At 46.0% G+C, this 27,477-nt stretch overlaps 1 protein-coding gene across 6 annotated transcripts in view; it reads left to right on the top strand.

The window, feature by feature from the left end:
* Positions 1-622: 622 nt before the first annotated feature.
* The window catches only part of LOC126535933 (TBC domain-containing protein kinase-like protein), a 75,590-nt gene continuing 48,735 nt past the window's right edge, over positions 623-27,477 (top strand). For 4 of the 6 annotated variants that reach the window (XM_055073334.2, XM_055073336.2, XM_055073333.2 and 1 more), the window contains exons 1-11: positions 623-779; positions 884-1,078; positions 1,192-1,258; positions 1,338-1,452; positions 1,507-1,580; positions 1,643-1,751; positions 11,456-11,525; positions 11,594-11,649; positions 14,351-14,412; positions 14,477-14,613; positions 26,320-26,449. In XM_055073334.2, coding sequence (XP_054929309.1) covers positions 638-779; positions 884-1,078; positions 1,192-1,258; positions 1,338-1,452; positions 1,507-1,580; positions 1,643-1,751; positions 11,456-11,525; positions 11,594-11,649; positions 14,351-14,412; positions 14,477-14,613; positions 26,320-26,449 — 1,157 coding nt within the window. In that variant the 5' untranslated portion in view covers positions 623-637. Of the gene's footprint in view, positions 1,079-1,191; positions 1,259-1,337; positions 1,453-1,506; positions 1,581-1,642; positions 1,752-11,455; positions 11,526-11,593; positions 11,650-14,350; positions 14,413-14,476; positions 14,614-26,319; positions 26,450-27,477 lie in introns of all 6 variants that reach the window. The other 2 variants (XM_055073337.2, XM_050182793.3) reach the window with 2 other exon arrangements.

Here is a 27,477-nt window from a genome sequence, read left to right as displayed (position 1 = left end):
ATTCTTATGTGCTATGTTTTTGCGGTTGTCGATTCGCGCATGAAAAGTCCGCAATGGGCTGACCTGCGCTCCTTCAGCTATAGCGTTGCAATTGAGAACGGTATTGTCGTCTAAGAAATAAGTTCTTTGAATAAATTATCGCGAACGAAGGCGTCGCAAAAATATATTTGAGACGACCGCCATACATATACAAGTAGAGGGAACGAGAGCGACCCAACGAAAACACTGCAAAAGGCACCCGGATTCCATGGACCATACGGAGACTACCCGACATGCTGCCCGTAACGTTGGCCCGAACTGTAGCAGACGACAGGCGCGAGTCCGTGCCCTGACGTCAAGCGAGCGGCGCTCGCAGCGCCCCTGTAGTTCGTTCTCGGGGCTAATAGCCATAGAGCGTGGCCTCCGCAATTGACTTCGGCGGTGCGCCGGCGCGCCGCCGGAGCTGATTGCGGAGGCCACGCATAGAGTTTCTCTATGCTTAAATTTGCACATTTTTTTCTTAAAAAACCAGGCAATTAACTGTGCTAAGTGTTATACTAAACGACGTAGACTCTAAAATGAAATCTTTCTGCAAAATTTAAGCGAGAACAGTGAAGCAATAAGCGTGAAACTTTTTTTCGAACGTACGCAGCCAAATATGCAGGACGCTGTCTACACAGGCGGCGCGTTCGGCGTGGGCGTGAAGCGCAGCGGAGGGCGGTTTGCTGAGGCGTTTCGTATGTGTTTTGGAGTTTCGCCGGTTTCATGCCCATGGTGTGTGGACCAGTCTTCCGTGCCGAGTGCGCCTATTTCATACGAATGCGTTTCATTAATTCCCCTTTGTACAATTATAGTGAGCAAAGTGGGTAAATACTTGTCCATCAATGAAGCACGTCTCTTCCAGACATGCACTCCTTGAAAAAGACAACACTCGGCGCCCGAACGTTTTTCGCCTCCTGCCATGCAAGGGACACCTGCGGCAACAACGGATTGCCGCTCACGCCGAACTCGATTAGAGTTCTTGGGCTTTTTCAGTTGCTCAAATGCTTGACCCACAATAACCTCTGCACATATATTGATGCATTTCGGAGCAAACATGGTAATAGTATATTCCTGCTGAAACAAATATATCCGTGCAATTTTCGCTTATACATAATCGTGCGCTTCAAAAACATTTCGTTTTCAATAATGATTTCTCTATTTAATCACCAGAAAGACTTGTGGTTGTCATTGAGCACTTTAGAAATTCCTTGCAAGACGAAATTCCAAACAAGTTGTCGTAAGTTCAGCGATTCACGCCACTATTGGAGTGACAATTGTCATTATTGACAATTAATGCACTCGTAATGGTGTTTCAGAGTTCACAGCATCAGCAGAATATGCAGGCAAGTGCTGGAGGCCCTGGACTACCTACATAGAAGAGGCATAGTTCACCGTGCACTATCTCCGTGCTCTATCCTTCTTGATGATAAGGTATTGTCTTCAGAAAGTGTGCGTAGGTTGTGTACTACACCCTCTGTCTTGCAGCAACAAGTCAAGCTTGCAAACTACGGACTGTGTCACATGACTGAAAATGGCAGGACTGTACCTTTTCCACTGGGGTGAGTAGTTATAAAATATGTTTCACTTGTCCCTTGTGATCATTGCATGCCTTGTACTTCAGGACGCCGAAATACCTTGCTCCTGAAGTTTTGACTCGAGAGAGGCCATCCCTGTCGGGGCCGAAAGCTGACATTTGGTCACTGGGCGTCATCACTCTGGAGCTGGCCTTGGTATGAGCAGCAGTCCACCAATTTTTATGCCAGCCACTGTTGTTTGTGGCTTGAAATGTCGTGTTGCTTGGTATGACTAATGATAGCAAAACTAGTTTTGCTGTCCATCAACATATTTCAAGTCCACTGCAGGACGAAGGCCTCTCCCTCCGATCTTCAGTTACCCCTGTGCTATGCCAACCGATTACAACTGCGCCTGCGAATTTCTTAATTTAATCACCCCACCTAGTCTTTTACTGTCCTCAACTGCGTTTCCCTTCTCTTGGCACCCATTCTGTAACTGTAACAGTCCACTGGTTACCTAACCTACGCATTACATGACCTGCCCAGCTCCAACGGCACAGCCGATTAGAATGTCGGCTCTTTCTGTCTCTTAACATTGCACCTAGCATTCTTCCATTGCTCTTTGTGCGCTCCTTGTTCTCAAGCTTCTTTGTCAGTCTCCCCGAAGTTTCTGCCTCATATGTTAGCACCGGTAGAATGCATTGATTGTACACCTTTCTTTTTTAGGCAAGCTTCCAGTAAGTATCTGAGTATGTCTGCCGTATGTGCTCCAACCCAATTTTATTCTTCTGTAAATTTCCTTCTCATTATCAGGGTCCCGTGTGAGTAATTTCCCTAGGTAAACATATTTCTTCGCATGGTCTAGAGGCTGACCGGTGATCCTGTACTCTTGTTCCCTTGCCCGGCTATTGATCATTATCTTTGTTTTCTGCATATTGATCTTCAACCCCAATCTTACACTGTCTCTGCTAAGGTCCTCAGTCATTTGTTGTAACTCGTCCCCAGTGCTGCTGAATAGGACAATGTCATCTGCGAACCAAAGGTTGCTGAAATATTCGCCATTGATCCTTACCCCTAAGCCATCCCAATTTAATATGATCTTGAATTGTAGCGCGAAGTGACAGACAGAGACTAGAAGCAGACAGGACGAGCGCAAAGTCTAGTCTAAGTCTTCTAATCTCTGTCTGTCACTTCGCTACAATGCGCTACAATTCAAGATCGTGTTTGAGAAGTTCGGGATGAAGTCTCTGTAATAGCCAGTAAGGCCCAGAAATGACCACACCACTTTCTTCGTTTCAGGCAGCTTTGCAGCTTGAACCCTCTCCAGTGTCTCGGCTTGCGGTTGTAGGGGACCATGTCCAACGATGTGTCCAGGAAAATTGACACAAGTGAAGCCAACCTGGCTCTTCTTTGGGTGCACCGTAAGACCGGAAAGACTGTAGTATATTCACATGCTCCTCCCAAGTTTCCGTGGCGATGAGCACATCATCAAAATAGTGGTGGATGTTTGGAAGGCCTTCCACGAGCTTCCTTATTAGCCTCGTGAAGACTGCTGGTACTGTCTAAATGCCGAAGGGCATAAAGTGAAATTAGTAAAGCCTGGAAGCACAAGCAAATGCTGTCATTGATTTTGACTCCTTGTCCATTGGCACCTGCCAGTACCCCTTGGAGAAATCAAAAATTGAAAAATAGCGTCAGTTTCCTAATTTTGCGAACATCATGTCCAACTGCGGATGGCTCGTTATCGGAAACGAAGACTTGGTTCAATTTCCGGAAGTCAATGCAAAGGCGCATAACCCCGTCCTTTTTCTTTATGACTACCACAGGCGACTGGTACGGTGAATTCAAGCGCTCAATTATTCCCTGCTGGAGCATCTGCTGCATTTCTTTTCCCACAGTTACTTGAATAGCAAATGGTAATGGATATTGCTTGGCCTGAATTGACGTCTCCACTGTAACTTGGAGCTTGCACTGTACAAGGTGCGTCTTTCAAGGTACATCTGTCAGTATACTCGGGTATGCCTCTAGAAGGTCTGTGACTTGCGAATTTTGTTCTTCAGTGATCTCCTTCAATAGTTGGACATCTCTAAATGTTTCTTGCTGTTGAAGCTACAAGAAAGAGAGATCCTCTTCTTTGCAAGGTACGCGTTCGCGCGCCACTGAAGCCTGATTAGGCTCGGCGTCTCATGTTGACCTCTTTTCGTATTTCTTTAGCATATTGATATGGAACAGGCTTATGCGTGTTCCAAGATCAGTGACGTAATTCACCTCGTTATGCTTTTAGAAAAGCATGAACGTCAGTATCAGCTTATTAGCGTTGGATGGCAGTAGGAGAAGAACTTTGTCTCCTACATACAGCTGGCTTGCTTTTGCCTTCCTGTCGTAGTACTCCTTTTGTACCATTTTCGCCTTCTTGAGCTGTTTTTCGGCAGTTTGGCAGGTGTCCTCCAGGCGCTGGCGCAGTTCCATCACGTATCCATACGTTGTCATTGCTACGCTGTCCATATGATCACCTGTCCACAGTTCTTTTAAAATGGCCATTGCTCCTCAAACATATCGGCCATAGAGCAAGTCAAATGGCGCAAACTCCAAGCTGGCTCTGAGGTATCTCACCGTATGCAAACAGCAATGGGGCCAAACATCGGTCCTAATTCTTTGGGCTCTCTTGGCACATTCGGCAGATCGTCTGCTTCAATGTCTCATTAAATCGCTCCACAAGTCCATTAGCGATAGGGTGGTGAGGTGTAGTCGGGAATTGCTTGAATGAGAGCAACTGGCTCAGTTCCTTCATAACTCCCGACATGAACGATGTTCCCCGGTCACTGATTATTTCTCGGGGAATCCCCATGCGAGAAAACATCTCCAAAAGGGCCTCGGTGACCCCCTCTGTCTCAATGCTTGGCAGAGCAATGGCATCCACATCCGGTTAATGGGTCGCATAATCAACCATGGTAAGGACATATCGGTTTCCTTTTTCAGAAGTTGGTGACAACGGGCTGACAATGTCTATGGCAATTCATTGAAATGGAGTCTCGGCTATCGGAATGCTTCCGAGTGGCACCCGACCAACCAAGTGTTTCGGGACAATCCTCTGGCAGGTGTCACAGGATCTTACAAAACGAGTGACGTCGGATTGCACACCTGGCCAATAAGATTCTTCGAGCACTCAATCTATCGTCCTCTTGGTTCCCTGATGACCAGCCAGAATTCCCTCGTGAGGCATCTTCAAAACAAATCCACAAAGTTCGGCTGGCACAACAAGCTGTTCCATCTCTTTCTTCAATGGCAGCTTATAATTCCTGAAGAGAATACCCTTCATCAGAGTGAACTCAATCTCGGCCAATCGGACAGTAGCCTTGTTACTCTTCGAGATCGGATGGATTTAGTTGCAAGTGATTGATTGGTGCCACAGGTAATGGATTCGATGTGTGAGAAGCTGCTTTTGTGATGACTGTTGACTGTTGTGTCAATGCTGGATGACTGTTGACTGTTGTGTCAATGCTGGATTTCTTGGCAGCGGCATTGAGTATAGTGTCCGATGCCAAGTTCTGCTGACTGTCCCATCCAGTCACCTCATTCCGCTGGAGACTGCTCTTTATCCCCAAAGAATCATGTGGCCTCTTCCAGTAAGGGTAGGGAGTAGAAGCATCTCGCGCGCCCTCGACATTTCCCACGACCACATCATAACATGGATTCTCCATGCACGTCACCGTCACTCTGCCGGTGAGAAATGGAGAGCTGATGTTTACTTCAGCCTTAGGCAGGCGCATGACCAAACGGTCTAGTAAGGTAATGATGTGACTCTTTCCAGTCAGTTTGTCTTCAGGCACTAGTTAGCACCTCACTGTCACTGAATTGTCTCCAGTGTCCCATAATACTATTACGACACGTCCCTCCAGCACGCCATTGGTCGTTGGCATTCTGTTCATTCGCGATTTCATTTTCTTTTCATTTTGCGTCTCAATTGGAGTGCCACTGGTAGAGGTGCCTTTTGTCTCAAAAGCCCTTATGCTGCCCTCAGCAGCCAGAATGCACGAAGCTTGGCCACCTGTGCCCGAATCATAAGGACAGGCTTCCTCTTTGTGGCCACCCTTGCGACATTTCAGGTAGGGATCCCCCTTTGGATTAGATGGTCTTGTTTTTGACCAACGGTCTGTCACCGTAACTTGTTGCAAAGGAAGCAATGAACTTTTCCCTTTACATTTTGCCTGTTTGGACCCTAGCTTGCACTGCAAACCTTCACTTCACTTCACTTCACTTCACTTCACTTTATTACCTTAAAGGCCCCCAGGATTGGGGGTATTACATAAGGGGTGGGTAGCTATTAAAATAAATTATATACACAAGGGAAAGATGTTTAGGTACAAGTTTGCTCGCTGGTAAATATGTTAATTATACAGTTCAAAAACGTCGATGGGCAGGTGATTGCGGCGATGTCGTGTGGAAGGCCGTTCCAGTCCGAGGCTGAACGTGGGAAGAATGATGTGGCAAACGTGGTAGTGTGCGTACGTGGACGGGCGACTTGAAAGGGATGACCAATGCGGAGAGAAATGCGTGCAGGAGGGCTGATGTAGGGTGGATGATGAAGTGAGCTGTAAAAAAACCTATGAAATAAGTACATAGTAGCGATACGACGCCGACAAGTCAGGCTTGTTAAGCCGGATTCTGCTTTTAACGATGATATACTGACATTATATGAATAGCATGAATGGATGAATCTTGTGGCACGATTCTGCACTGATTCTAGACAGTTTGTTAGATATTTTTGGTTAGGGCTCCAGATGGCAGAGGCATATTCCAGCTTAGAGCGTACGAGTGACTTGTATGCAAGCAATCTTAGGTTTGGTGGCGCTAGACGTAGATGACGTTTTAGGAAACCAAGGCTTCTGTTAGCAGATGATATCACTCTAGATGACGTTTTAGGAAACCAAGGCTTCTGTTAGCAGATGATATCACTCTAGTGACATGCGCGTTCCAGGTTAGATCGTTAGACAACGTTACGCCTAGGTATTTGTAAGACTGTGTTAATGCTATCGTGACGTGCGAAATTGTATAAGGGAACAGGAGAGGATTACGTTTTCGATGAAATGACATGAGTTTGCATTTATCGGGGTTTAGTTCCATGAGCCATTGGTTACACCAGTCCTGGACGCAAGTTAAATCTCTTTGAAGAGTTAGTTGATCAGAGGGGTTACTGATTGTGCGATAGATAACACAGTCATCGGCAAAGATGCGAATGTTACAGGAGACCTGTGTTGGTAGGTCGTTAATATATATTAAAAATAGAAGGGGACCAAGGACTGATCCTTGCGGGACGCCTGATGTTACTGCAAGAGACCTAGAGGTTTGATTATTAACGTGAACAAATTGGGTACGGTTTGCCAGAAATTCTTTTATCCACTGCAGTATGTTATGATGCAAATTTAACCAAGAAAGTTTTAGTAGCAAGCGCTCGTGGGGAACCTTGTCGAAGGCTTTCGCGAAATCTAGGAAGATTGAGTCAGTTTGAAGGTTAGAATCAAGGGCCATGTGCAGGTCATGGACAAAAATAGCTAATTGCGTTTCACAAGATAGGTTTTTACGGAAGCCGTGTTGAGAAGGATGAAAGAATTTAATAGAGTCGAGAAAGTTCATTATGCAAGAATAGATTACATGTTCCATGATTTTGCATGGCACACTTGTTAAAGAGATGGGGCGATAATTAAGGGGCGATTCTTTGTTACCTGATTTGAAGACTGGAACGACCTTCCCCACCTTCCAATCGCTGGGTATGCTACCTGTGGAGAGTGATTGTGTGAACAGTAATGATAAGTACTCTGAAGAAGCATGACGTATGTTTTTTAAGAGTTTGCTGGTGATTTCGTCAGTACCTGCAGAAGATGACATCTTAATATTTTCAATGATACCGGTGATGCCGTGTGCAGCGAATGTGACTGGTGGCATGAGCGATCTTGGTTGGGAAGTTGGGACAAATGTTGGCATATCAGTTTCGTTTGTGAAGACAGATGAAAATGCAGTGTTAAATATATTTGCACACTCAACGTCGCTCACTTCCTCGCCATGCGTGTCGGTAAGTGTGATGATAGGCGCATAATCAGGGTTTAGAACTTGCCAGAACTTTCTGGGATTATTGCTTAGGATCTTCGGCAGGTCAGTATGAAAAAATGCATGTTTGGCATTAGAAATGGACCGCAAATACGTTGACTCAGCCTCGTAGTATTTATTCCATGCGCATTCGCTTGGGTTTAGTTTTGCTGCACGGAAAAGTCGTTTTTTCTTGTTCTCGAGCATTTTTAAGGACTTTGTGAACCATGGTTTATTATGATTGGCACGAAATGTAATGGTGGGAATGAATTTGGATGTTAGTTCGGCAAGCTTGGTTTTAAAAGTAAGCCAGTTGTCCTCAATTGATCGGTCATGAAAATCTCTTTCGAATTCTGGAAAAAAAGCAAGCAATTGGTTGTTCATTTCATTGTAATTGCCTTTGTCATAAAGGCGAATTGTTTTGTGGAACGTTTGGCGCGATTCCGCGATGAAGGTGAAAGTAGCATGTATAATTTTATGGTCGCTAACTTCGCGGAGATAAGTAAGATTCGCTAAACTTTCAGGGTGATTAGTTAGTATAAGGTCCAAGATGTTTGACGAATCACGTACGACGCGTGTAGGTTCTTTTACTAATTGGGTGAGATTAAAGTTTAAACAGACGTCAAGGAAGTTAGTTATTTCTTCATTGCTTGTTGGTGTGAAGTTCTGCCAGTCAATAGACGGGAAGTTAAAATCGCCAAAAAGAAGAATGCGCGCGTTGGGATGTGTAGTAGTAAGTTGATTTAGGCTATCATTTAGGTGATAAGAAAATTGTGGATAACTGTAGGGGGGTCTGTAGCAGACACCTAGTATGACGGTTTGAGGTGCGGAACGGCAGATTACCCATAGTATTTCAAGTTCTGATTGGATATTAATAACAGAACAAGGCAATTGTTGGTTAGTGGCAATGAGAACACCTCCTCCTCTGGAGCCCTTGCGGTCCTTGCGGAAAACTTTAAAATTAGGTAGATTACCATGCACATTACCATACATAGCACTTCTACACCCTGCATTACGCTGAAATCGTCAGAAAGTATGAAATCAATTTCATTTCTTGTTTCACCGACCCGCCGTGGTTGCTCAGTGGCTATGGTGTTGGGCTGCTGAGCACGAGGTCGCGGGATCGAATCCCGGCCACGGCGGCCGCATTTCGATGGGGGCGAAATGCGAAAACACCCGTGTGCTTAGATTTAGGTGCACGTTAAAGAACCCCAGGTGGTTGAAATTTCCGGAGTCCTCCACTACGGCGTGCCTCATAATCAGAAAATGGTTTTGGCACGTAAAACCCCATAATTTAATTTTTCTTGTTTCACCACTAGGAATTTTCCAGGTCCACTTTCTGTTGCTGCGCTTCCTGAAAAAGGGTTCATTATTTGCAGCTTATTCTTTTCTGCAAATTCTACCAGCATCTCTCGTCTAGCATTCCTAGAATCGAAGCCATAGTTGCCAGTTACTTGTTCCCCAGCCTGCTTTTTCACCACTTTTGCATTGAAGTCACCCATGACTACAGTATACTGAGTTTGCACTTTTCTCATCGCTAATTTAACATCTTCATAAAACTGATCTACTTCATCATCATCGTGACTGGATGTTGGAGCGTAGGCTTGTACTACGTTTCATCTATACCTCTTATCAAGCTTGATTACGACTAGAGCTACCCTCTCATTAATGCTGTAGAATTTGTCAATGCTGCCTGTTATGTCATTATGTATTGGGAATCCTATCCCGTATAACTTCCTATCTAATAGTCCTTTATAGCGTAGGATGTGGCCGTTAGCACTGCATAAGCCTCACCAATTCTTCTAACCTCAGAAAGGCTAATGATATACCAAACAATGCCTGATAGCTCCTCAAAGAGTCTTGCTAAGTTAAACCTGACTCGAAAGAATTCGGGTGTGTTTGCATTGGCGGCCTGTCTGGACCCAGAGATTCTTAGCACCCTCTGCTGCATTACAGGTCTGACCGCCGCCTTGGCCAGCTGCTCCGCAGCTACTGGGGACTGAGGGCCATTGGTTAATCGAAGATATCATTAGGGAGGTTGTCCATGTTGACCATTCATGTGCTACTGTTTTTTTACATCATAAGAAGCCAACAAACACTGACACCAAGGACAACATAGGGGAAATTACTTATGCTTAATAAATGAAATAAAGAAACGATAAATTAATGGAAATTAAAGTGGATGAAAAAACAACTTTCCGCAGGTGGGAACCGAACCCACCATCTTCACATTTCGCGTGCAATGCTCTACCAATTGAGCTACCACGGCGCTGTTTCCCCTTCCACTTTCTTGGGTATTTATGTGTCCTAGTAGGACCCTTGGAGTGTTAGCCAGCGTCACCATAAAAATTTGAGCAGGCAGCTAAATCACATTCACTAACGAGCAAGCTGTACAGGTGAGGTGGGGCAAACGACGCGTCGCACCAATCATAGTGGACAAAGTGCCGCGTGTGAAGAGAGACGCGGCTGCAAGACATATTGACACAGACACATCGACACACTAAAGTTGCTGTTACTTATGCGCAGCAGGTTTGTCACAAAACTCGGATTGTGTATCTAAACCACATTTACTGATGGATAAGCACTACAGGCCAGTTGGTGCAAACGACACATTGCAGCAGGAGCAGATAACGCGCGGCGTGTGATGAAAGACGAGACTGCAGCGCTGGTAGTTCCAGTGATAGCCGCTGCGGCCACGTCAGGCAGTGGGCTCGCATAGCAAGCTGCAAAACTGATATGTCTAAGAACGTTGGTTGTAGTTGCTTTGGCTCTCCTATGCCGCTGCTGCGGCACAATAGTAGGCACCGGCCTATCACTTGTGGATCGTTTGGACTATGTTGAGGACTCCTTGCTTAAGCATGCAGCTGCCAGTAAGAAGTATGCTACACTGCTGCGAAGCTTCAAATGAGTATTTACTGCGCCATGATTAGGGCGCGATCGGGGATAGTTGTTCGGGGTGCGCTATCAGTTGCACCACGCGCAATTGGCCTAGACTGCACCAACTTCGCGCTGTGGTCGAAGTCGGCACGGCCTACGCTAATTGCATGCGGTGCAATCGACCGCACGCTCCCGGCTGATGAAGTCGGCATGGCCTAGGCCAATTGCATGTGGCGCAGCCGATTGCACCCTTGGTTCATAGATTGATTTGCAGAAGTTTTTGACGTGTTTTTTATGTGATTTTATGTATAGAATTCTGGCTATATTGAACTATTTTGCGATCGCCGTGCTGTTCGATATATCGAGGTTCGACTGTATGCAGCTAATAGTGCTACATGCATCGACAGCAACAAGGCACCAGAGAACTTTCGTTTTCAGGTCAAGCAGTTACGTCTGATTTTTTTCTTGGATACATGCTTGGTTTTACTATATGCAGTGAAAGAAGTGATGATTTAAAATACTTGTGGTGCTAACCTTGCTTACAAGCTATAAAATAGAATGAATAGAGGATATTCTGCACTGTTGCCTGGGCGAGTGTTAGTATGTCAGTTCATGTCTGCTTCAGTTTTCTATATTAATAGGGGTACTTACTTCACCTACCGATGACTCAATCTTGTGTACATTCTGGGGGCGGTATTCTGTAAGTGTCTGCTAAGTGGACTGTCCATTTCAGCGTGCACTGATTGGATAAAGCTCGAGGGCGGTAGGACAGGCGCCAGTCGACATCGCTTGCTCTCAAGCTCCATCCAGTCAATGCGCACTGAAATAGACAGTCCATGTCATGGACACTTACAGAATTCACCCGCTTTAATTTTCGTGAACACAAGTGGCAAACTGAATGCATTGTGTTAAACCTGTAAACTTAACGCAGAAAACATTACCATTGTTGAACTTTTTAGGGCCAAGAAGTATGGAAAGGAGCAAGCCTTGAGCAGATTTTTACGAAACTGCTGACCTGCATCAAGGAAGGTATTTGGCTTGTATCAGCAGGATATGTTACAGCCTAGTACATAATGGCACACTTTTGTTCTTGACAGATGAAGATGCCCTGCTTCTTATGGTGGATTCTGACCCACTCAATAGTAAACTCAAGGTACGTTAAGCTTATTCTGATAGAGACAGGAGTAAGCATGCAAGAAAAAAATATATTTTAAGAACTGCAATGCCAGTTTGCTTATGGGCAATTTCGTGCCCTCAGCACAGCATGGTGTTTAATACACTGCAGCACAGTGACCCTGCACTGCTGCTAGTGTAAACACACTTGCTAGCCTCTCCTTGTCCTGAGTACCTTTCTCGGATTAATGCGCCACATTGCAGCTTCCCTGTTCTGCTGTAGGCGCGAGCTTGCTCGTTGGCTTCTCTCTGACCCGAGCACAGTTGGATGCCCAGTACGCCGCAGCTGAGCCCCCCTGCCTCACTGTGGGTGCAAAACCGCTCGTTGGCCTCTCCTTGTCTCGAGCGCCACTGGTAGACAATGTCGAGTGCGAGCCACCCAGATCAGCTGTCAATGTTGCCATGCTTTCCGACTACCGCTTGCTTCATATGCAGCTGAGCAACACTTTCGTCATGTGCAAGCCACTGTGCTTCACTGGCTATTCGTTCACCAGCTGTGTGAGGCCTCGTGCGTCTGTCAGAGGGGCAACCCAGCCTTCTCTCTGCCATTTACTGGGCCCTTGGAGTCGGTCGGTCGGTCGGTCGGTCGGTCGGTCGGTCGGTCGGTCGGTCGGTCGGTCGGTCGGTCGGTCGGTCGGTCGGTCGGTCGGTCGGTCGGTCGGTCGGTCGGTCGGTCGGTCGGTCGGTCGGTCGGTCGGTCGGTCGGTCGGTCGGTCGGTCGGTCGGTCGGTCGGTCGGTCGGTCGGTCGGTCGGTCGGTCGGTCGGTCGGTCGGTCGGTCGGTCGGTCGGTCGGTCGGTCGGTCGGTCGGTCGGTCGGTCGGTCGGTCGGTCGGTCGGTCGGTCGGTCGGTCGGTCGGTCGGTCGGTCGGTCGGTCGGTCGGTCGGTCGGTCGGTCGGTCGGTCGGTCGGTCGGTCGGTCGGTCGGTCGGTCGGTCGGTCGGTCGGTCGGTCGGTCGGTCGGTCGGTCGGTCGGTCGGTCGGTCGGTCGGTCGGTCGGTCGGTCGGTCGGTCGGTCGGTCGGTCGGTCGGTCGGTCGGTCGGTCGGTCGGTCGGTCGGTCGGTCGGTCGGTCGGTCGGTCGGTCGGTCGGTCGGTCGGTCGGTCGGTCGGTCGGTCGGTCGGTCGGTCGGTCGGTCGGTCGGTCGGTCGGTCGGTCGGTCGGTCGGTCGGTCGGTCGGTCGGTCGGTCGGTCGGTCGGTCGGTCGGTCGGTCGGTCGGTCGGTCGGTCGGTCGTAGGACAAGATAGAAGAAACCACAATGCCAGATCGTGCACCAGAGGGCGCGCATCTTTACTTACAGGTATAGAGTTTCCTACAAAAATTACTAGAGGGAACTCTGGCGCTGCAGTCGTCCTACCATGGGAATGATGGGAAGTACATAGATTTGTCTGATCTTCGTGCTTGTGGATTCAAACGTTCTTGTGGCTTTGTATATTACGCTATATAAATCTTATTGTTGTATATTTCAGTGCAATCTATATTCTTCGAAGTGCAGAAGACGCCGGGAACGCGTACAATTGCTATTAATTGCAACGATTGAGCTTGTCCAGGTGGCCGAATCGAAACGCACCGAGCGTCTCAAGGCACTGGCATGCCCGCGATAAATTCATAAGGGCGTTTCATTCGCTTGTCAATACATGCGTCCGTGGCTTAATGGTTTCAATATCAGGCTTCTGTGCTAGAGTCCCTGTGTTTGAATCCTGCCGTCGGGCAATTTTAATGATGTTTACTTAATTATTTATTATGCAATACACTGTTGAAAATGACGAGTTTACAAAGTCACAAAGCCGTTTGAAGCCAAAAGGACGAAGTTTAGGCAAATCCATGTACTTCCCATAATTCCCATGATGGTACAACCGCTCCCATTGCAGCTACCGTAGACACTAGCGCCAGAGTTCCCTCTAGTAATTTTTGTGGGAAACTATGCTTGCAGGGACTCCTGGCTGCAATCTAGCCTTGCACTGCAAATGTTGCAAAGTGAACAAGAAGGGAAAAGATAGCCAAATACGCACGAGCACCCCCAAATTTCATGATGTGCAAGTCTTGAAAAGGAACGATGATAGGCCGACTGGGGAGATTCTTGAATCAATACCCGCCGTGGTTGCTCATTGGCTATGGTGTTGGGCTGCTGAGCACAAGGTCGCGGGATCGAATCCCGGCCACGGCGGCCGCATTTCGATGGGGGCAAAATGCGAAAGCACCCGTGTGCTTAAATTTAGAAGCATGTTAAAGAACCCCAGGTGGTCGAAATTTTCAGAGTCCTCCACTACGGCATGCCGTGCCATACAGTGTGTAAGCACCCCGTCAGTGGCCTTGACAAGAAAACAAGTCACCTTTTTGAGAGAAGCCTCGGGTAGCTAAAAAATAAGAGGTGGTGACTAAATAAAAAGCCCGGGAATTTCACTGATGATATGTGGTGCTTAATGGCGCAAGGGCCAAGTATGGCCAAAGAGCTCCCATGCCCGTGAATTTCAATAAAGAAATCAGTTGACAGTGCAGTTGCGTCCACGTCTATTCATTCTTTCTCTATCCATGTTCCATAAGTTCTGCTCCTACAATCCTCGAAGAATGAGTTTTGAAGTCAGTGGAGTCATTCTCCACCAGAATTGTTTTATTTTTGAACTTGTTGCTACTTCATTTTTTACATGAAAGGAATATTCCATAGATGATTTTATTCTACAGGAGCTGGACCCTTCCCTCAAGTCCTTTATCTCATCATGTCTGAAAATCCTACCCAGAGAAAGGTGAAATCTATGGCTGTTAATAGATGAGGATCACCACTTATGTAGCTTGCATTGCTATGTGCAGACCGTCGGCTCAAGAATTGCTACGACATTCATTGGTGACACTGGCTGGGGAGGAGGTGCCTTCACTGCCAATGCATTTGGAGCACATGCCTCTACGCTGCGAGTCACTGGCTCCTCTCAAGTGTGCACCTTGCTTTGGTAAGGACAGGTTGGTAGCCATTCTACAGAACACTCAACCAGAGTGGTGTGGCCTTGGAAACACATTTTTTATCCCTTGTAGGTGCTAGAACTCGCAATGTTTTGTTTGCGAGCCAGGTATGCTAACCACTGCACTGTAGAAGTTCGACTGAAGTGTCTGAAAAGGGGGTTGGGGTACATTAGGCAACTGAACACGTGTGAGACGAGACAGATGTTTCACTTTGTGCATGCTTCTTGGAAGACTAGCGTAACAAGCACTGTAGGGATACAGTAAAAAGGCAGACACAATGTGCCACTTCACATATATCTTATGGAAAACTACAACTTATAATTGCAAGCACTATAGTCGGGTACAACTTTAGAAGACTGGGGAGGCCCTGCCCAGATAACCGAAGTGCAACAGCCGATTGCCTTCATGACTAAAGAAATAGTCCCACTAAAAAAATTGTGCTTCTATAAAGGGTAATTCTCATTGTAAATAAGACTTCTGTATCTTGATCTACATGACTGGTTTGATAGAGCTCTTGTGATTGGAATGCTACAGCACATGCCAGATTATGAGAGAAAAATAACCCTGTGCCTTCTACAATGCTGTGCGTCGTCATCTTTTAGCTTCATTGCAAGGGACAGAAGTAGAAAGAGCAGCTCTGCATGGCTTTTGTGCTGCTTTACATGTACACAAAACATTAACTACTCGCTTTCCGAGCTTAAAATGGATCAATTGCTATTTAACAAGTATGGTACTTAAAAAAACGCATTTATCGAAACCATTACAAACCTGGGGCGAGAAGATGACCGTGGCAGGAAAGGTATAAAAATGCTTCATTCTTTGTTTTAAATAAGAACTTTTGGTTTTAATAATAAATGGCATAAGATCTATATTTGGTTGGTTTTATGTTTTCACAAACTTATTGTCAAGAATGTGTTTTTTTAAACTTTTGTTTCCTTTCATGATTCTAAGCACCCCCCTCTATTTTCGCGAAAAAATTGGGAAAAAAGTTTGCATGCGAATCTAAGCACCCCCCTATTTGTTACGAAGAGCGTGTAGCCAAGGCCACCAAGCGCGCGTGCTCACACTGTCATCGAGCCGGAGCCGTCGGAGTCCCAAGGTGGAACGGCGTCCGCGGCGCGATCTCGCCGTACAGCGGGACTGCAGAGGCGCGCGAGCTCGTGACGTCCTCGTGCCTCTGCGTTTCAGTCAACAAGCCCTGCAAAGCCAATCTCCTACAGGAGTACGAAGAGTGGGTGCGAAACCCTGACCGGAAGAAGACGCCGATGGGAAAGCTGCGGAAAGCGTCCCCATCAACCATCGCAAAGCGGGTGTAGGTGCACGTTGTGGTCAAATCATTTAAGAAGTGCTCGATCACAAACTACTTCGACGGAACGGAAGACGACCTGCTGTGGGATACCGAGAGCGGTGGTTCAAGCGGTGCGACAAATTCGAGTGGCAGTGTTAGTGGCTGAGCATCCGAGACAAGCGGTGGGTTCACCGTCTGCACCGATTTTTCTTTTGGATATTTGCAAAATAAAATGTTATTTCTCGCACCCAGCTTGTCGTGATGTCCTAGCGAGAAGAGGGAGGGGTGGTCATTCTAGATTTTTCTAATCTAAGCGCGCCCCCCCTCACTTTGGGCATTGCGATCATGAAAAAAAGGGGGTGCTTAGAATCGAGTAAACACGATAATTTTTTTTAGCACCTGCAATTTTTTGAGTTAGCACATGGCGTTCCGTGCCAGTTTTCCACCTTGGAGTCCAGCAAAGTGACGTTGGAATGTGATCCTTTGCTGCTGAACGAGCGTTGCGTCACCACATCCTGAACAGCGATTCATGAAGCATTATCTTCAACTGCTACATGTATTGGCATAACAGGGAGCCTGAACGCAGCCAGGAGGCACGAGCAAGTTTGTCGCCGAAATGAGCGGTCGCAGCGAAAACACAGTGTTCAGGGTGAAGAGGGAGGTCGAAGGTTCACATTTTTCGGGTGGCAAACTGGCGACGCCCTCGCAAAAGTGCCCACGAAATGCAGAGAAGACACAGCACGAAGTATGCAGTGCATGATCTCTTCGCATTGAGATACCGACAGTCGAGAAGATAACTAACGAGTTCTCGAAGCATATGGATCTCCCATCTCTCAAGCTATGTACTGTGCATCGCCTGCTTGTTGAGATTGGATTAAAGCACGAGAAGAGGAGCTGCAACTCGCTGCTTGTCGACTGGGATGACATAACCAAACGGCAGAATCGCTACCTTCGTGATGCGGAGCACTACCAGGTGGAAGGCTGAAAGATCTTCCTGGATGTGGACATGAATGATGGCGGGACACACTCGGCCGATCGTGTGGACAGACACCATGGTTCAGAAGTGCAGGCGCCTGTACACTCGAGCAAATGGCCTTTCAATTGGTCTGAAACAATCTTATGGGAAAGGCCAGCGCCTGATCGTGATGCACATTGGCAGTGAGGATGGCTTCATCGATGGCTGCTTGGATGTATTTCGATGCCAAGAAACGGATGTCTACCATGAAGAAATGGACAGCAGTCGCTTTGAGGGATGGTTCAATGACGTGCTGCAGAAGTTGCCAGCTGGTAGTGTCATTGTTTTGGGCAATGCACCTTACTGTATGCAGTAAGAAGAGAAATTGCCGACGATGGCCTCGAAGAAGGAAAAAATACAGGAGTGGTTCAAAAGCAAGAACATCGCCTACACTGAAAGGATGGTGAAGAGGCAGCAGCTTTTGAACGCGCCACCGTTCGCGTAGCCGTACATACGAACGACCAGGCATTGGTGTCCAGCATGGGCAAACATATTCGTTCGCTATCCGGTCGCGGTGAGTCGGACTTCCTCGATTTGTCACAGGCCCATCAGCATGTTTTGTGGATAGCAACTCGGCTAGCAGGCATTGGTCTATGAAAGGTGCAATAAATGCCCTTGTGATTGTTTGCACTACTGTGTTGTCGTTCCTTTGTCCCGAGAGCACGGGTGAGAACCCCACAAGGAATATCCCCCAAAAGACTGTCAGAACCATTTTACCATTTGTTGTGGCTAAATGTCTCACCGACATGCTAGGCCCAGGTTATGAAGCTTATAAAATAGCTAGTGGCGACCTCTTGCTTGAAGTTTGCGACAAGCTTCAACAGGAAAAAATCTCAAAAATCTTGTAACATTTGGTGATGTTCAAGGCGCGTTAACCCCCCCCCCCCCCCCTATTGATCAATGAATGCATCCAGAGATGTGATTTCAGATTATGGTCTCTTGAGCTTGAATGTGGAGGAACTATTAGAGGGCTGGAAGCTTAGAACGACAGAAAGCTGAGCTAGTTCGTAAGGATTCATCATGCAAAAAAGAGGTGAGGCGTGCAGACAGGACACATGAGTACAGAAGTGGACGGCACATTGGTCCACTTCTCTACTCTTGTGTCCTGTCTGCACACCTCACCTCTTTTTTGCATTATGTAGGGCTGGAAGGACCAGAAAGTTGTCAAGGTGCAGAGGATAACGATCAAGCAGAATGCAATGTCGAGCTAGTTGGTTCATGCTTGAAATGTGTTTTTGGTGCAGGAAAAACTAAGCTTGCGGTCCCTTTTTCTTTCTGCTTAGTTTTCCTTGTGCCAGAACTACATTTCAACAACCAAGCACGATGACAAAGAGATTCCCACAAAGCATCTGATTTTTACATTTGGGACCAGTGTTCTGCCGGATTCCCTTGAGACAGGGTATACAAAGATACGAATATGACCATAAATCCCTAATTCATGTAGATGTTTCAGTGCCAAAGATTTGGCCATGGCTCGCAAAGCTGCCGAGGCCAGCTAACTTGTGCGAACTGGTGAGCAAGAACACGAATCTGACAACTGCATTGGCATGCTCCACTGTGCAAACTGCGACGGTGGTTAGGCAGCATTTCCCACTCATGTCCTGCGTGGAAAAAATAAAAAGATGTAATTACACTGAAACTGAAAGAGCATCTCGTTTCAAGAAGTGTGGAAATGTGTTTTATTCCTTCATACCGCAGGGTATGATGATACGGCGCGTAAGGGGGCAATGCCGCAGCAGACCCTAGCATTTGCCCGCCCCACAAAGAGTGTGGCCGCGGCTATGCCATAGCCCCCTTGGTGATAGCAGCCAGTGCTACTTCACCGTCCCTGAAGGAGGGCCCGTCGACCTCTGGATTGGTAGGCTCCAAGGCTTCGTCTCTTGAGGCGAGGCCTTTTTGGCAAATGCACTGCTCCCAAGAGTGGGCATTCACTGCCTCACAAGAGACAATGGACATTTCTCCTAGTGAGATGGCGCAGCCAGCGCCAAAGGAAAGGTGCGAGTCTCAGGGCCACTGCAAAAAGACAAACCCCGCGTTACAGAGCCCGGGAAGGGCCCTGTAAGCTAACTCACTTTTTCTATCTTAAATATACAGCACATACACATTTCTCATTATGGATACTCAATTGTTACGATGGAATGTTCGGGCACCTCTCCATAACCTCGACAACTTCTAGGAACTCTTACATAAATATAATCCAAAATTCTTGTCTGTTCAAGGGACTCATTTAAAACCTACACAGACAAACTTTTCTCTGCCAATACGCCATTTTTCGCAAAGACCGTGAGGATGATGATGCCTCGTCCAGCGATGTGGCCATAGTTGTCAACAAAAACTATTGCTTTCCAACACTTGCCACTTCAGGCACCTCTCCTCTTGAGACAGTTGCAGTGCGAGCAATTTTCAATAAATTGGTTACCGTGTGCTCAATTTACGTACCTCCAAACTATCACCTAAGCAAAACTGAATTCTATGGCCTCCTTGACCAACTCCCTGATCCTTATTATTGGGGACTTCAATGCTCACAACAACCTGTGGGGAGACCGCTAGTGTGACTTAAGAGGGTGACTGATTGAAAATTTCCTTGTGAGCTCTGGTTTGTCCCTGCTTAATAAAAGCCCACTTACTACAATCTTGCACAGAATTTCTATTCTATAGATTTAGCACTTGGATCATCCAAGCTCTCTTTTAAAGTAAAATGCTGGAGTGTATTCGAAAATTTGTTTGGGAGTGACCACTTGCCAATTGCATTGAACTTAAAGCAGCAACACGAATGCCCTTCACAAGTCCTTTGGTGAAAACTAGCCTAGGTCGACTGGGATCGTATTGAAGACTCGAGCTATGTATCAGGAGATTTTATCAGCAAATTTAGTATAGACAGTGCAGTAGCTTATTTTAACACTTTTATAATAGACGCAGCAGAAAAATGCATTCCACAAACAAACGGTAACTCATGCAAAAGATGAGTCCCTTGATGGAATGATAACTGCAAGCAGGGGCGAAAGAAAATAAAGCATGGGGCATACTCCGTCAATACCCAAATGCATAAAATCTTGTCTAATTCAAACATCAAATTGCAGGGAAGGCGTACATGAAGGCAAGCGAGGAGGGCATGTTGGGAGAGGTTTCTTTTTGGCTTAATAGGCAGCAAATCCATTCATAGCCCTTTGTAAATGAGCAAGGAAACCATATGAAATACAAGGCCGATGCTCTTGATGAGCACTTTGAGTGTGTTTCTAGCTCTAGCCATTATTCCGAGTGTTTTCTGAAATATGGAGGAACGGAAGCCACTAATCGTAAATGTGAACCTGTTAATCGGCGTTTTGTGCTGAAAGGCTCTTTAAATGCATGTCAGAGCTCTGCTCAGGGTCCCGACAGAGTTATGTACGACGTGATTAAGCACCTTCATTGAGACACACAGATCACACTACTCGCACTCTTTAAAGAGACACTAAAGGTAAATACTAAGTCGACGTGGACTGTTGAAATACCGTTCCAGAAACCTCGTAACGCTTTTTTTTTTGTGCCAAGGAAAGACTAAGCTTACGGGAAAATTGTATCTGAAGGGTCCGAATACCTTTTTCGAAGTTAAAATCTCCCGCCACCCACCCGGGGGAGAAAGAGAGCTGCTCCGTGACTCCACTATCAAACTGCAAGGACAGCACATTCCATTAGACAAAGAACATAAGTTTTTGGGCACCATACTCTATTCAAAACAGCTTCATCCCCCACATTAAATACCTCAATGCCAAATGCCTTAAAGCACTGAACATACTGAAAATTATCTCGCACATGAATTGGGGCAGTGACAGAAATTGTTTAATGAATCTCTACAAAAGTATTGTACAATTGCATTTAGACTATGGGGCTGTAGTATGTGAGTCTGCTACACTGAGTCCCCTAAGACTGCATGATCCTGTTCATAACTTATGCATTTGCCTGGCCACAGGAGCTTTCAGAACTAGCCCTGTACAAGCCTCTCTGTAGAATTGGATGAGTGGTCACTCCATCTGCAGAGCTGGCACTCCATTTTCATGTATTTTTTGAAAGGATGCTCCAACCGTGAACATCCTTGTAACAAAACTGTAAATGATACGACATGTGCCATACTTTTCCAAAATCGTCCAGCAGTAAAAAAACCCTTTTCACTGCGTGTGAGGAACCTCAGTGAAGCTATGGTTCTCCCACTTCTTGAAAATCCCTCAATTTCTGCAGCCATGTTGTCGCCACTACGGCAGTAGCAGCTCATAGACTGTGACGTCTTTTGTAGGTCATAGACTGTGACATGTCTTATGTTGCAGTCAACCCATCCTTTTCGGAATCCAGCTGTTTGCACCCGGAAAGAAGCATCTTTACATTGGAGGCCTACACACTATTGTTGGCTGTAAAACACATTAAAGAATTAAAACTACAAAATATTTAAAGATTCATTGAGCGTCGTCGAAGCCCTAATTTCTCTTCAAGAGAACAAAAATCCTGTGTTTACTGAAATTTATTCAATTCTCTGCATATGCGCACATCTTATTACCATACAGTGAAATCTTGGTTATACGAATTAGGCTAATACGATTTCGTTGTGACGCAAATTTTCGAATTTCCCCGGACAAAGTGCATTGTGTATAATGTAAAAAAATTCAGATGATCCGTACACATTTATCACTCTGGTGTGGGCGATACGAACATGCAAGCAGCGAGCAGCCGACGGCACCAAGGCCAGGAGGCCAGACAGGTCGGGATTTTTGTTGTGGCCATGTATGCGCGCTGGCTCGGAAGCAATTGGTCCTCCCCCGCCGGCGGTATTCCTTCTCTTGGTGTGTTTACAATAGCAGTGGGCAAGGTGTTGCTCCGAACTAACAGAACATTTCACCCCCTCTACACCTGTTCGTTCTCCCTGGCCCCTCCCATCTTTTATTTCTGGCATAAAGTCTAAAGGCGATAAAATCACAGCCGAGCGCCCTATGCTGTATGCGAGTGAAAGTGTGCGAGCATGAGCTGGCGAACGTGGCTCATTCTCAGATGCGCCAGCGAGAAAGGCTGTGTGAAAGCGCATTTTCTTCTATCGTCTCCTGTCACGCGTGAGGCGCAGGGCTATGGCATGGGAAGGGGTTCTTCTCAAGTGGCTGCTGCTTACGGTGTGTCCATGCGGGTGCTGTATCTTGAAAGCGATCTGCGACGTGGCCAAAGTGCGTGCCCGCACGAGCCTCACCTTCAAAGTGATGTGCGCTGTTTGTAGAGTGCGCGTAGTGCTGGTAGCTTCGTATGTGCTATGCTTTCGAGTTTCATTTCCTTTGAAGCAACACATGCATGGAGGTCAATTCAATTGCTGCTGGTGCCGCGATTCCTCACTCCAGCGTATCGACAGCTAGTTTCCGTGTTCACCGAGCGAAATGTGTTCATGTTTACCTGTGCACATGTGACACCGTGCTTTTTAATTTAGTTAGTAAGCAAATGTTTACAAGTTTATATGGCCGATAAAAATTCCAACCTTGCTTCGTGTAGCTATCTACTAATTTGCTATCGCAATTGGTGCTTCGCTTTTCAGGTGAAACTGACTATTGTCATTTTTTGGCAATATGAATTTTCAGGTGATATGAATATTTTTGCCTCCCCTTGAAGTCCCCTTGAAGTGTGTATCACCGAGATTCCACTGTACCATAATATGCTGGGTGCCTGGGCATAGAGGCAATGAGGGCAATATGCTTGCGGCCCATATTGCCTCACCCATAACAACAGAACTAAGCACCTCTACCATAGCTGTCCCTGTCACAGATTTGAAGCCTTTGGTCCGGAAGAAACTAAGGGGCTATTGGCAAATGTATGTGAGACAATGAAACCATGAATAAACTTGATGTTATTAAGCCAAACGTATAAAGTGGGTTGCCCATAACAGAAGCATGACAGACTGAGATTACCTTCTGCATTCTTAGGATAGGCCACACGTGTGGCACTTACTACCTGTTGACCAGTGAGGAACCTCCTGTCTGATAGATGTGGCAAAACACTGACATTGCTTTATGTCTTGTTAGTGTTGTGAAGTAGAAACTAAAGAAAAAAATTATTTAGCCCCGGCTTATGGACAATACATTCCCTTCCACCTGGGGATGTCTTTTTGCATTAAACTACTTTTTGATACAGTAGTTAGTTTTAAGAGTTTTGCAACGTGTTGGTACATTGCGAGTTAAGAGCCCAAGGGATTCATAGCACATCTTCTCAACAGAGGCTACTGCAGTGGCAGCATTTCCGTAATGCACGTGCCTCCCAGCCCTTGCATTCAAGAGCCCACTGGTGAGGTACTAGTGCTACACTTACCCACATGTTTACTGCATTATCACTTTGTATGGGAACTTCAGTAATCATACGATACATCAATAGTCATTATTACAGCGAAGCTGTCTACGGCTACCCTCCAGCAAAATTGTGCCGGTGAACAGAAAATGCCTTGCAGCAAAGCCAATTTTCTCGTGAATGTTCTGTAGCTCTCAATCTAAAGTAGGTATCTTGGAAAAAAAATCATACTGAAATTGGCCACTAAGACGACTCTATTATTAGCCCGAGTTTCATTTACTTGTCATAATTAGTTCACAGTGAACTTGTAAATGTTATAGAATTCCCGTCTGCTGTCAATACATGGGCATCTACGGAGGAAGTATGGTTACAGAAAACGGCTGTAACTCTTATCAAAATTCTTCAAAAACAAATTATATCAAGATTAGCCGCTAAAACGACTCTAACATTATGCCGAGTTTAATTTAGTTTTCATAATTGCATAGTCCACAGTGAAGTTGTAAATATTGTAGAGTTCCCGTCTGCTGTCAATACATGAGCTTCTACGGGAGGGAAACGGACAGCCCCATGTTTGTCCCCTAGAATAAAACTCTAGTCCTTCCAAGTTTCATTCAGCTAATTAACTAGGAAGTATGCTCAACCGCAAACTACAAGCAAACTTATTTTGTGCACTCCTTTGGGCTGTGCCCTGGTCAACGCATATTGTCGCTCGTGTCGAGGCTCGATTTAACGGCCGTCTGCGTCGAAACAGCGCTCCGTCACAGCTGCGTCAGCAACACCTGTCTTAAGAGCGGCGGCAGCTCTGTGTATGTATGACAAAGCGCGTGATGTAGTGTGCGCCTTATACGGCGACCAAGGGGAATTTCGGTACCATTTCACTCCACCGTACACTATGGGAAGGCCACATGTGATCTGTATGCCTGAAGAGCAGCGTCTCTACGATAAGCGACGTCGACAGCAGTGGTGGGAGGCAGACTGTCGACATCGTGCCAACCCAGCGGCCCTAGAGGCATAAATGTATTTCACATAAATGACATACACATAATTATATGTATTGTTAAATACCAACGAAACTCTATACCAACATAATTTGGCCATACCATGTCAATTGGATTGCTAGTTTCCTTTCTAACTGGTCCCAATACGTCGACTTTAGTTCTCTAGGTCATCCATACTTGAAGTTAGCTCCGGGGTTCCTCAAGGATCCGTCCTGGGTCCTTTATAGTTTTTCATTTATGTCGATGACCTCCCAGAACATGTTTCCTCCAATATTCGTCTTTATGCTGACGATTGCGTCTTATACGACGTGATTGACTCTGCGAATAGTTTTAAACGATTTAACGATTCCTTTGTCTCTTTTGGTGCTTGGTGTGAAAAATGGAAAATGAACAATAATTTTTAAAAAAACACGGTTGTTTTGTCCTTCACAAAAAGAGCAGCACCTGTAATTGCGACATATTCCTTGCATGGGTCACCTTTAACCAGAGTTCGACAATACAAATACCTTGGCGTAACATTTACTCACAATCTCTCATGGACTACACACATTGACCAAACATGTTCAAAGGCCCTAAAGCAATTTGGATACCTACGTCGTACTATGCAAAAGGCTCCGAAGGCAACTAAACTTTTGATGTATAAAACTCTTGTTCGCCCTGTTATCGATTATGCCGCAACAGTCTGGTCACCACATAACCAAAACAACATAATCAAAACAACATAATCAAACTAGAAGCAGTTCAGAAAAAAGCCGTTCGTTTCATTTTACACCGGTACGACCGCTATTGTTCACCTTCGTCTGTCCTCCCTACGCTGAAACTAACATTACTTTCAGCACGTCGTGATGTGGAATCATTAAAATTTTTGCACAACATAATTAACAAGTCCTATCACACTTCAAACACAGCTTGCATATCTTTCACCAAGCCTTCTTGCACGTGTAATTTCCACGAGCTTAATCGTAACCCTCTCTATGCCCGTACAAATACTTTCAAGTACAGCTTCTTTCCCCACACAATAGAAGTATGGAATTCCTTACCTGGCTGCCTTCGTTCACTCCCGATAAGCAAATTCGAAAGTGCTCTATATGAAAACCAGTATGTGTAACTACTTAAATCAGGTTTAGTTTATACTTTATGTGTGCGTATTGTTGTGTTTTTGCTTTTTATGAATCAGTGAAAACAATTTGTAAGATGTAAACGATTGTAATGATGTTGTAAGAGTCATAGTTGATTTCACTTTATTTTTGTTCAACACTGTTTTTACCCGCTCCTGCAATAGCCCTCCTATGGTGCTGCAGTATGTACAAATAAAAAAAAAAATTATACCACCATTGCAGCTTCGTTGGTCAGCCACCTTCACAGGGTGGAACAGCTCCTCAATTCTTTTTATCCTTGTACAGTTTATGCACTTTATAGCAATAAATTTTTGGGCTTCTTTAAAGCCATATTACATCTGGCAGAACTCATTTTTTTTTTCAGTGTTAACTCAATGCATTTTGCATGGCGCTCCTTGGCCATATCAGGCCCTTGCGTCAATAAAACCCATAAATCATCAGAAATGGCAAACTGCAGCAAAACTAGGCAGTTCTGAGCTCTTGAAAAATGCCTACCTGGCAACACTTGAGCACACTTCGTGCTCTGTTTTGCTTTCACATTGTGGAAAGCCTCGCATAGGTGGCCATTTTCCTTGCATTAAAAAGCTGTGACAGTTAAGGAGCAAGAGCTGTGCATGTGGGCTGTGCCCCTGAGCCAACCTCATTCTGCTCTTCCGAGTGAGTGAGTGGCATTCACCCGTCCACATTCTGTTCGCACACTGGGTGCTGGCAGCTGTGAACCTAACAGCACGTTCGCTCTTTGGGGATTTCCATTGTTGGGGTTCCTTTGTGTTGCAACTAGCTGACCCACTCCCAAGTACTATTTGCAATTGCGGAATACTTTTCAAGTGTACACATTGTCTTATGTGAATTACCTTTTGGTATTTTAGCTAGACAGTAATAGTTGTGCAGGATCAGCAACCGCAGTGCACAGCACATCACTGTTGTGCAACTTTTGTTTCATTCATATGGTCGCGAGTGCTGTTTCACTGGTTGGCTGTTTATAATTTCAGGAAGCCCATTGGAGGAGCGCCCTTTACAAGAGCTGTACTCCTTGTGGCGCTTAGCTGGTGGTGACGCTGAAGCAGAACTTCGAAGACAAGGTTGTCTGCGTGCCAAGCCTCCGATCTGTACATTGCCATGGTAACTACACTCTTAGTGCACATTTTATGACACAAGTAGGTTCTAGAGTTGGGCAATGACGAGCTTGTAGTCATAGCCCATGTACAGTGTCTATATAGGTTAAGTACTACACACACAGGGATGTTGCAGGTGCTTGGCGGACAAGCCTTTTTGCAACCACACTATCTGGCTAGGTCATCTGCAGAAGCAGTGCTGCACCCTGCTGGCGGGTCTCCCTCTTTGAAACATCACTTGGGAGCCCTGCTCATAATCATTGACCAAACCTGTTCACAAAATGAGTGCAAGTGGGCAGATGATGAGAGAAGCAAAGACTGCAGGGAGCTACCAGAACATGTTGCCTTGCCACACAGTGCCAAATGGCATGGAGACAATGCCCCTCGCCAGGCCCCATAGCAAATTTTGGTTATATGCTGGAAGTTGTTACGTGCCCTCCAAGTAGCGTTCAGCCACAAGAATATTTCAGATTGGTTCATTAATAGCCGAGATAGAAATATTTCAGTGCTGCAAACCCATGATTTCAGGAGGCGAGCGCCACTGCCAAGAGAGACACTCTCTCCACTTTCCCTCTCTAGCCTCCGCAAGTGAGATTCCTTCCCTGCATTCTCCCATACTGGACCTCGAGGATCGCATGACGCATACGTTGTGGGCCCTGACTTCATTTTTTTTCTGCTTGCTTTTTTGCTGCACGGTGTACTTCCTCTGATGGTGTTGTGCGCGAGCTGTTGTGTTTGTCTTGTTTTGCGCAGTGCATGATTGTGTCCGCTGTGCACAAGGACACCTGATTAGCGGTATAAGTCAGTGCTACACCAATACTGAGGAAGACACAAGTGGAACACAGATCATGATTCCTTGCTGGAACAGGGTAGAAAACAGCATAGTTTCGGTGCCAGCGCTCGCGACTGCTCGATGTGAGAACAAGCAGGCGAGATGGAAGTACATCTCTCTTGCTGCAGTGTGAAGTAAAACAAAAACACGTTGACATTCAGTTTGTGCTTTATTATTTATATAAACATTAATTCATCTATTCT

Source organism: Dermacentor andersoni, chromosome 4 (genome assembly GCF_023375885.2).
Source record: "Dermacentor andersoni chromosome 4, qqDerAnde1_hic_scaffold, whole genome shotgun sequence".
Lineage (NCBI taxonomy): Eukaryota > Metazoa > Arthropoda > Arachnida > Ixodida > Ixodidae > Dermacentor > Dermacentor andersoni.
The sequence above is the reverse complement of the archived record's forward strand: the minus strand, read 5'-3'. Positions and strand labels throughout refer to the sequence as shown.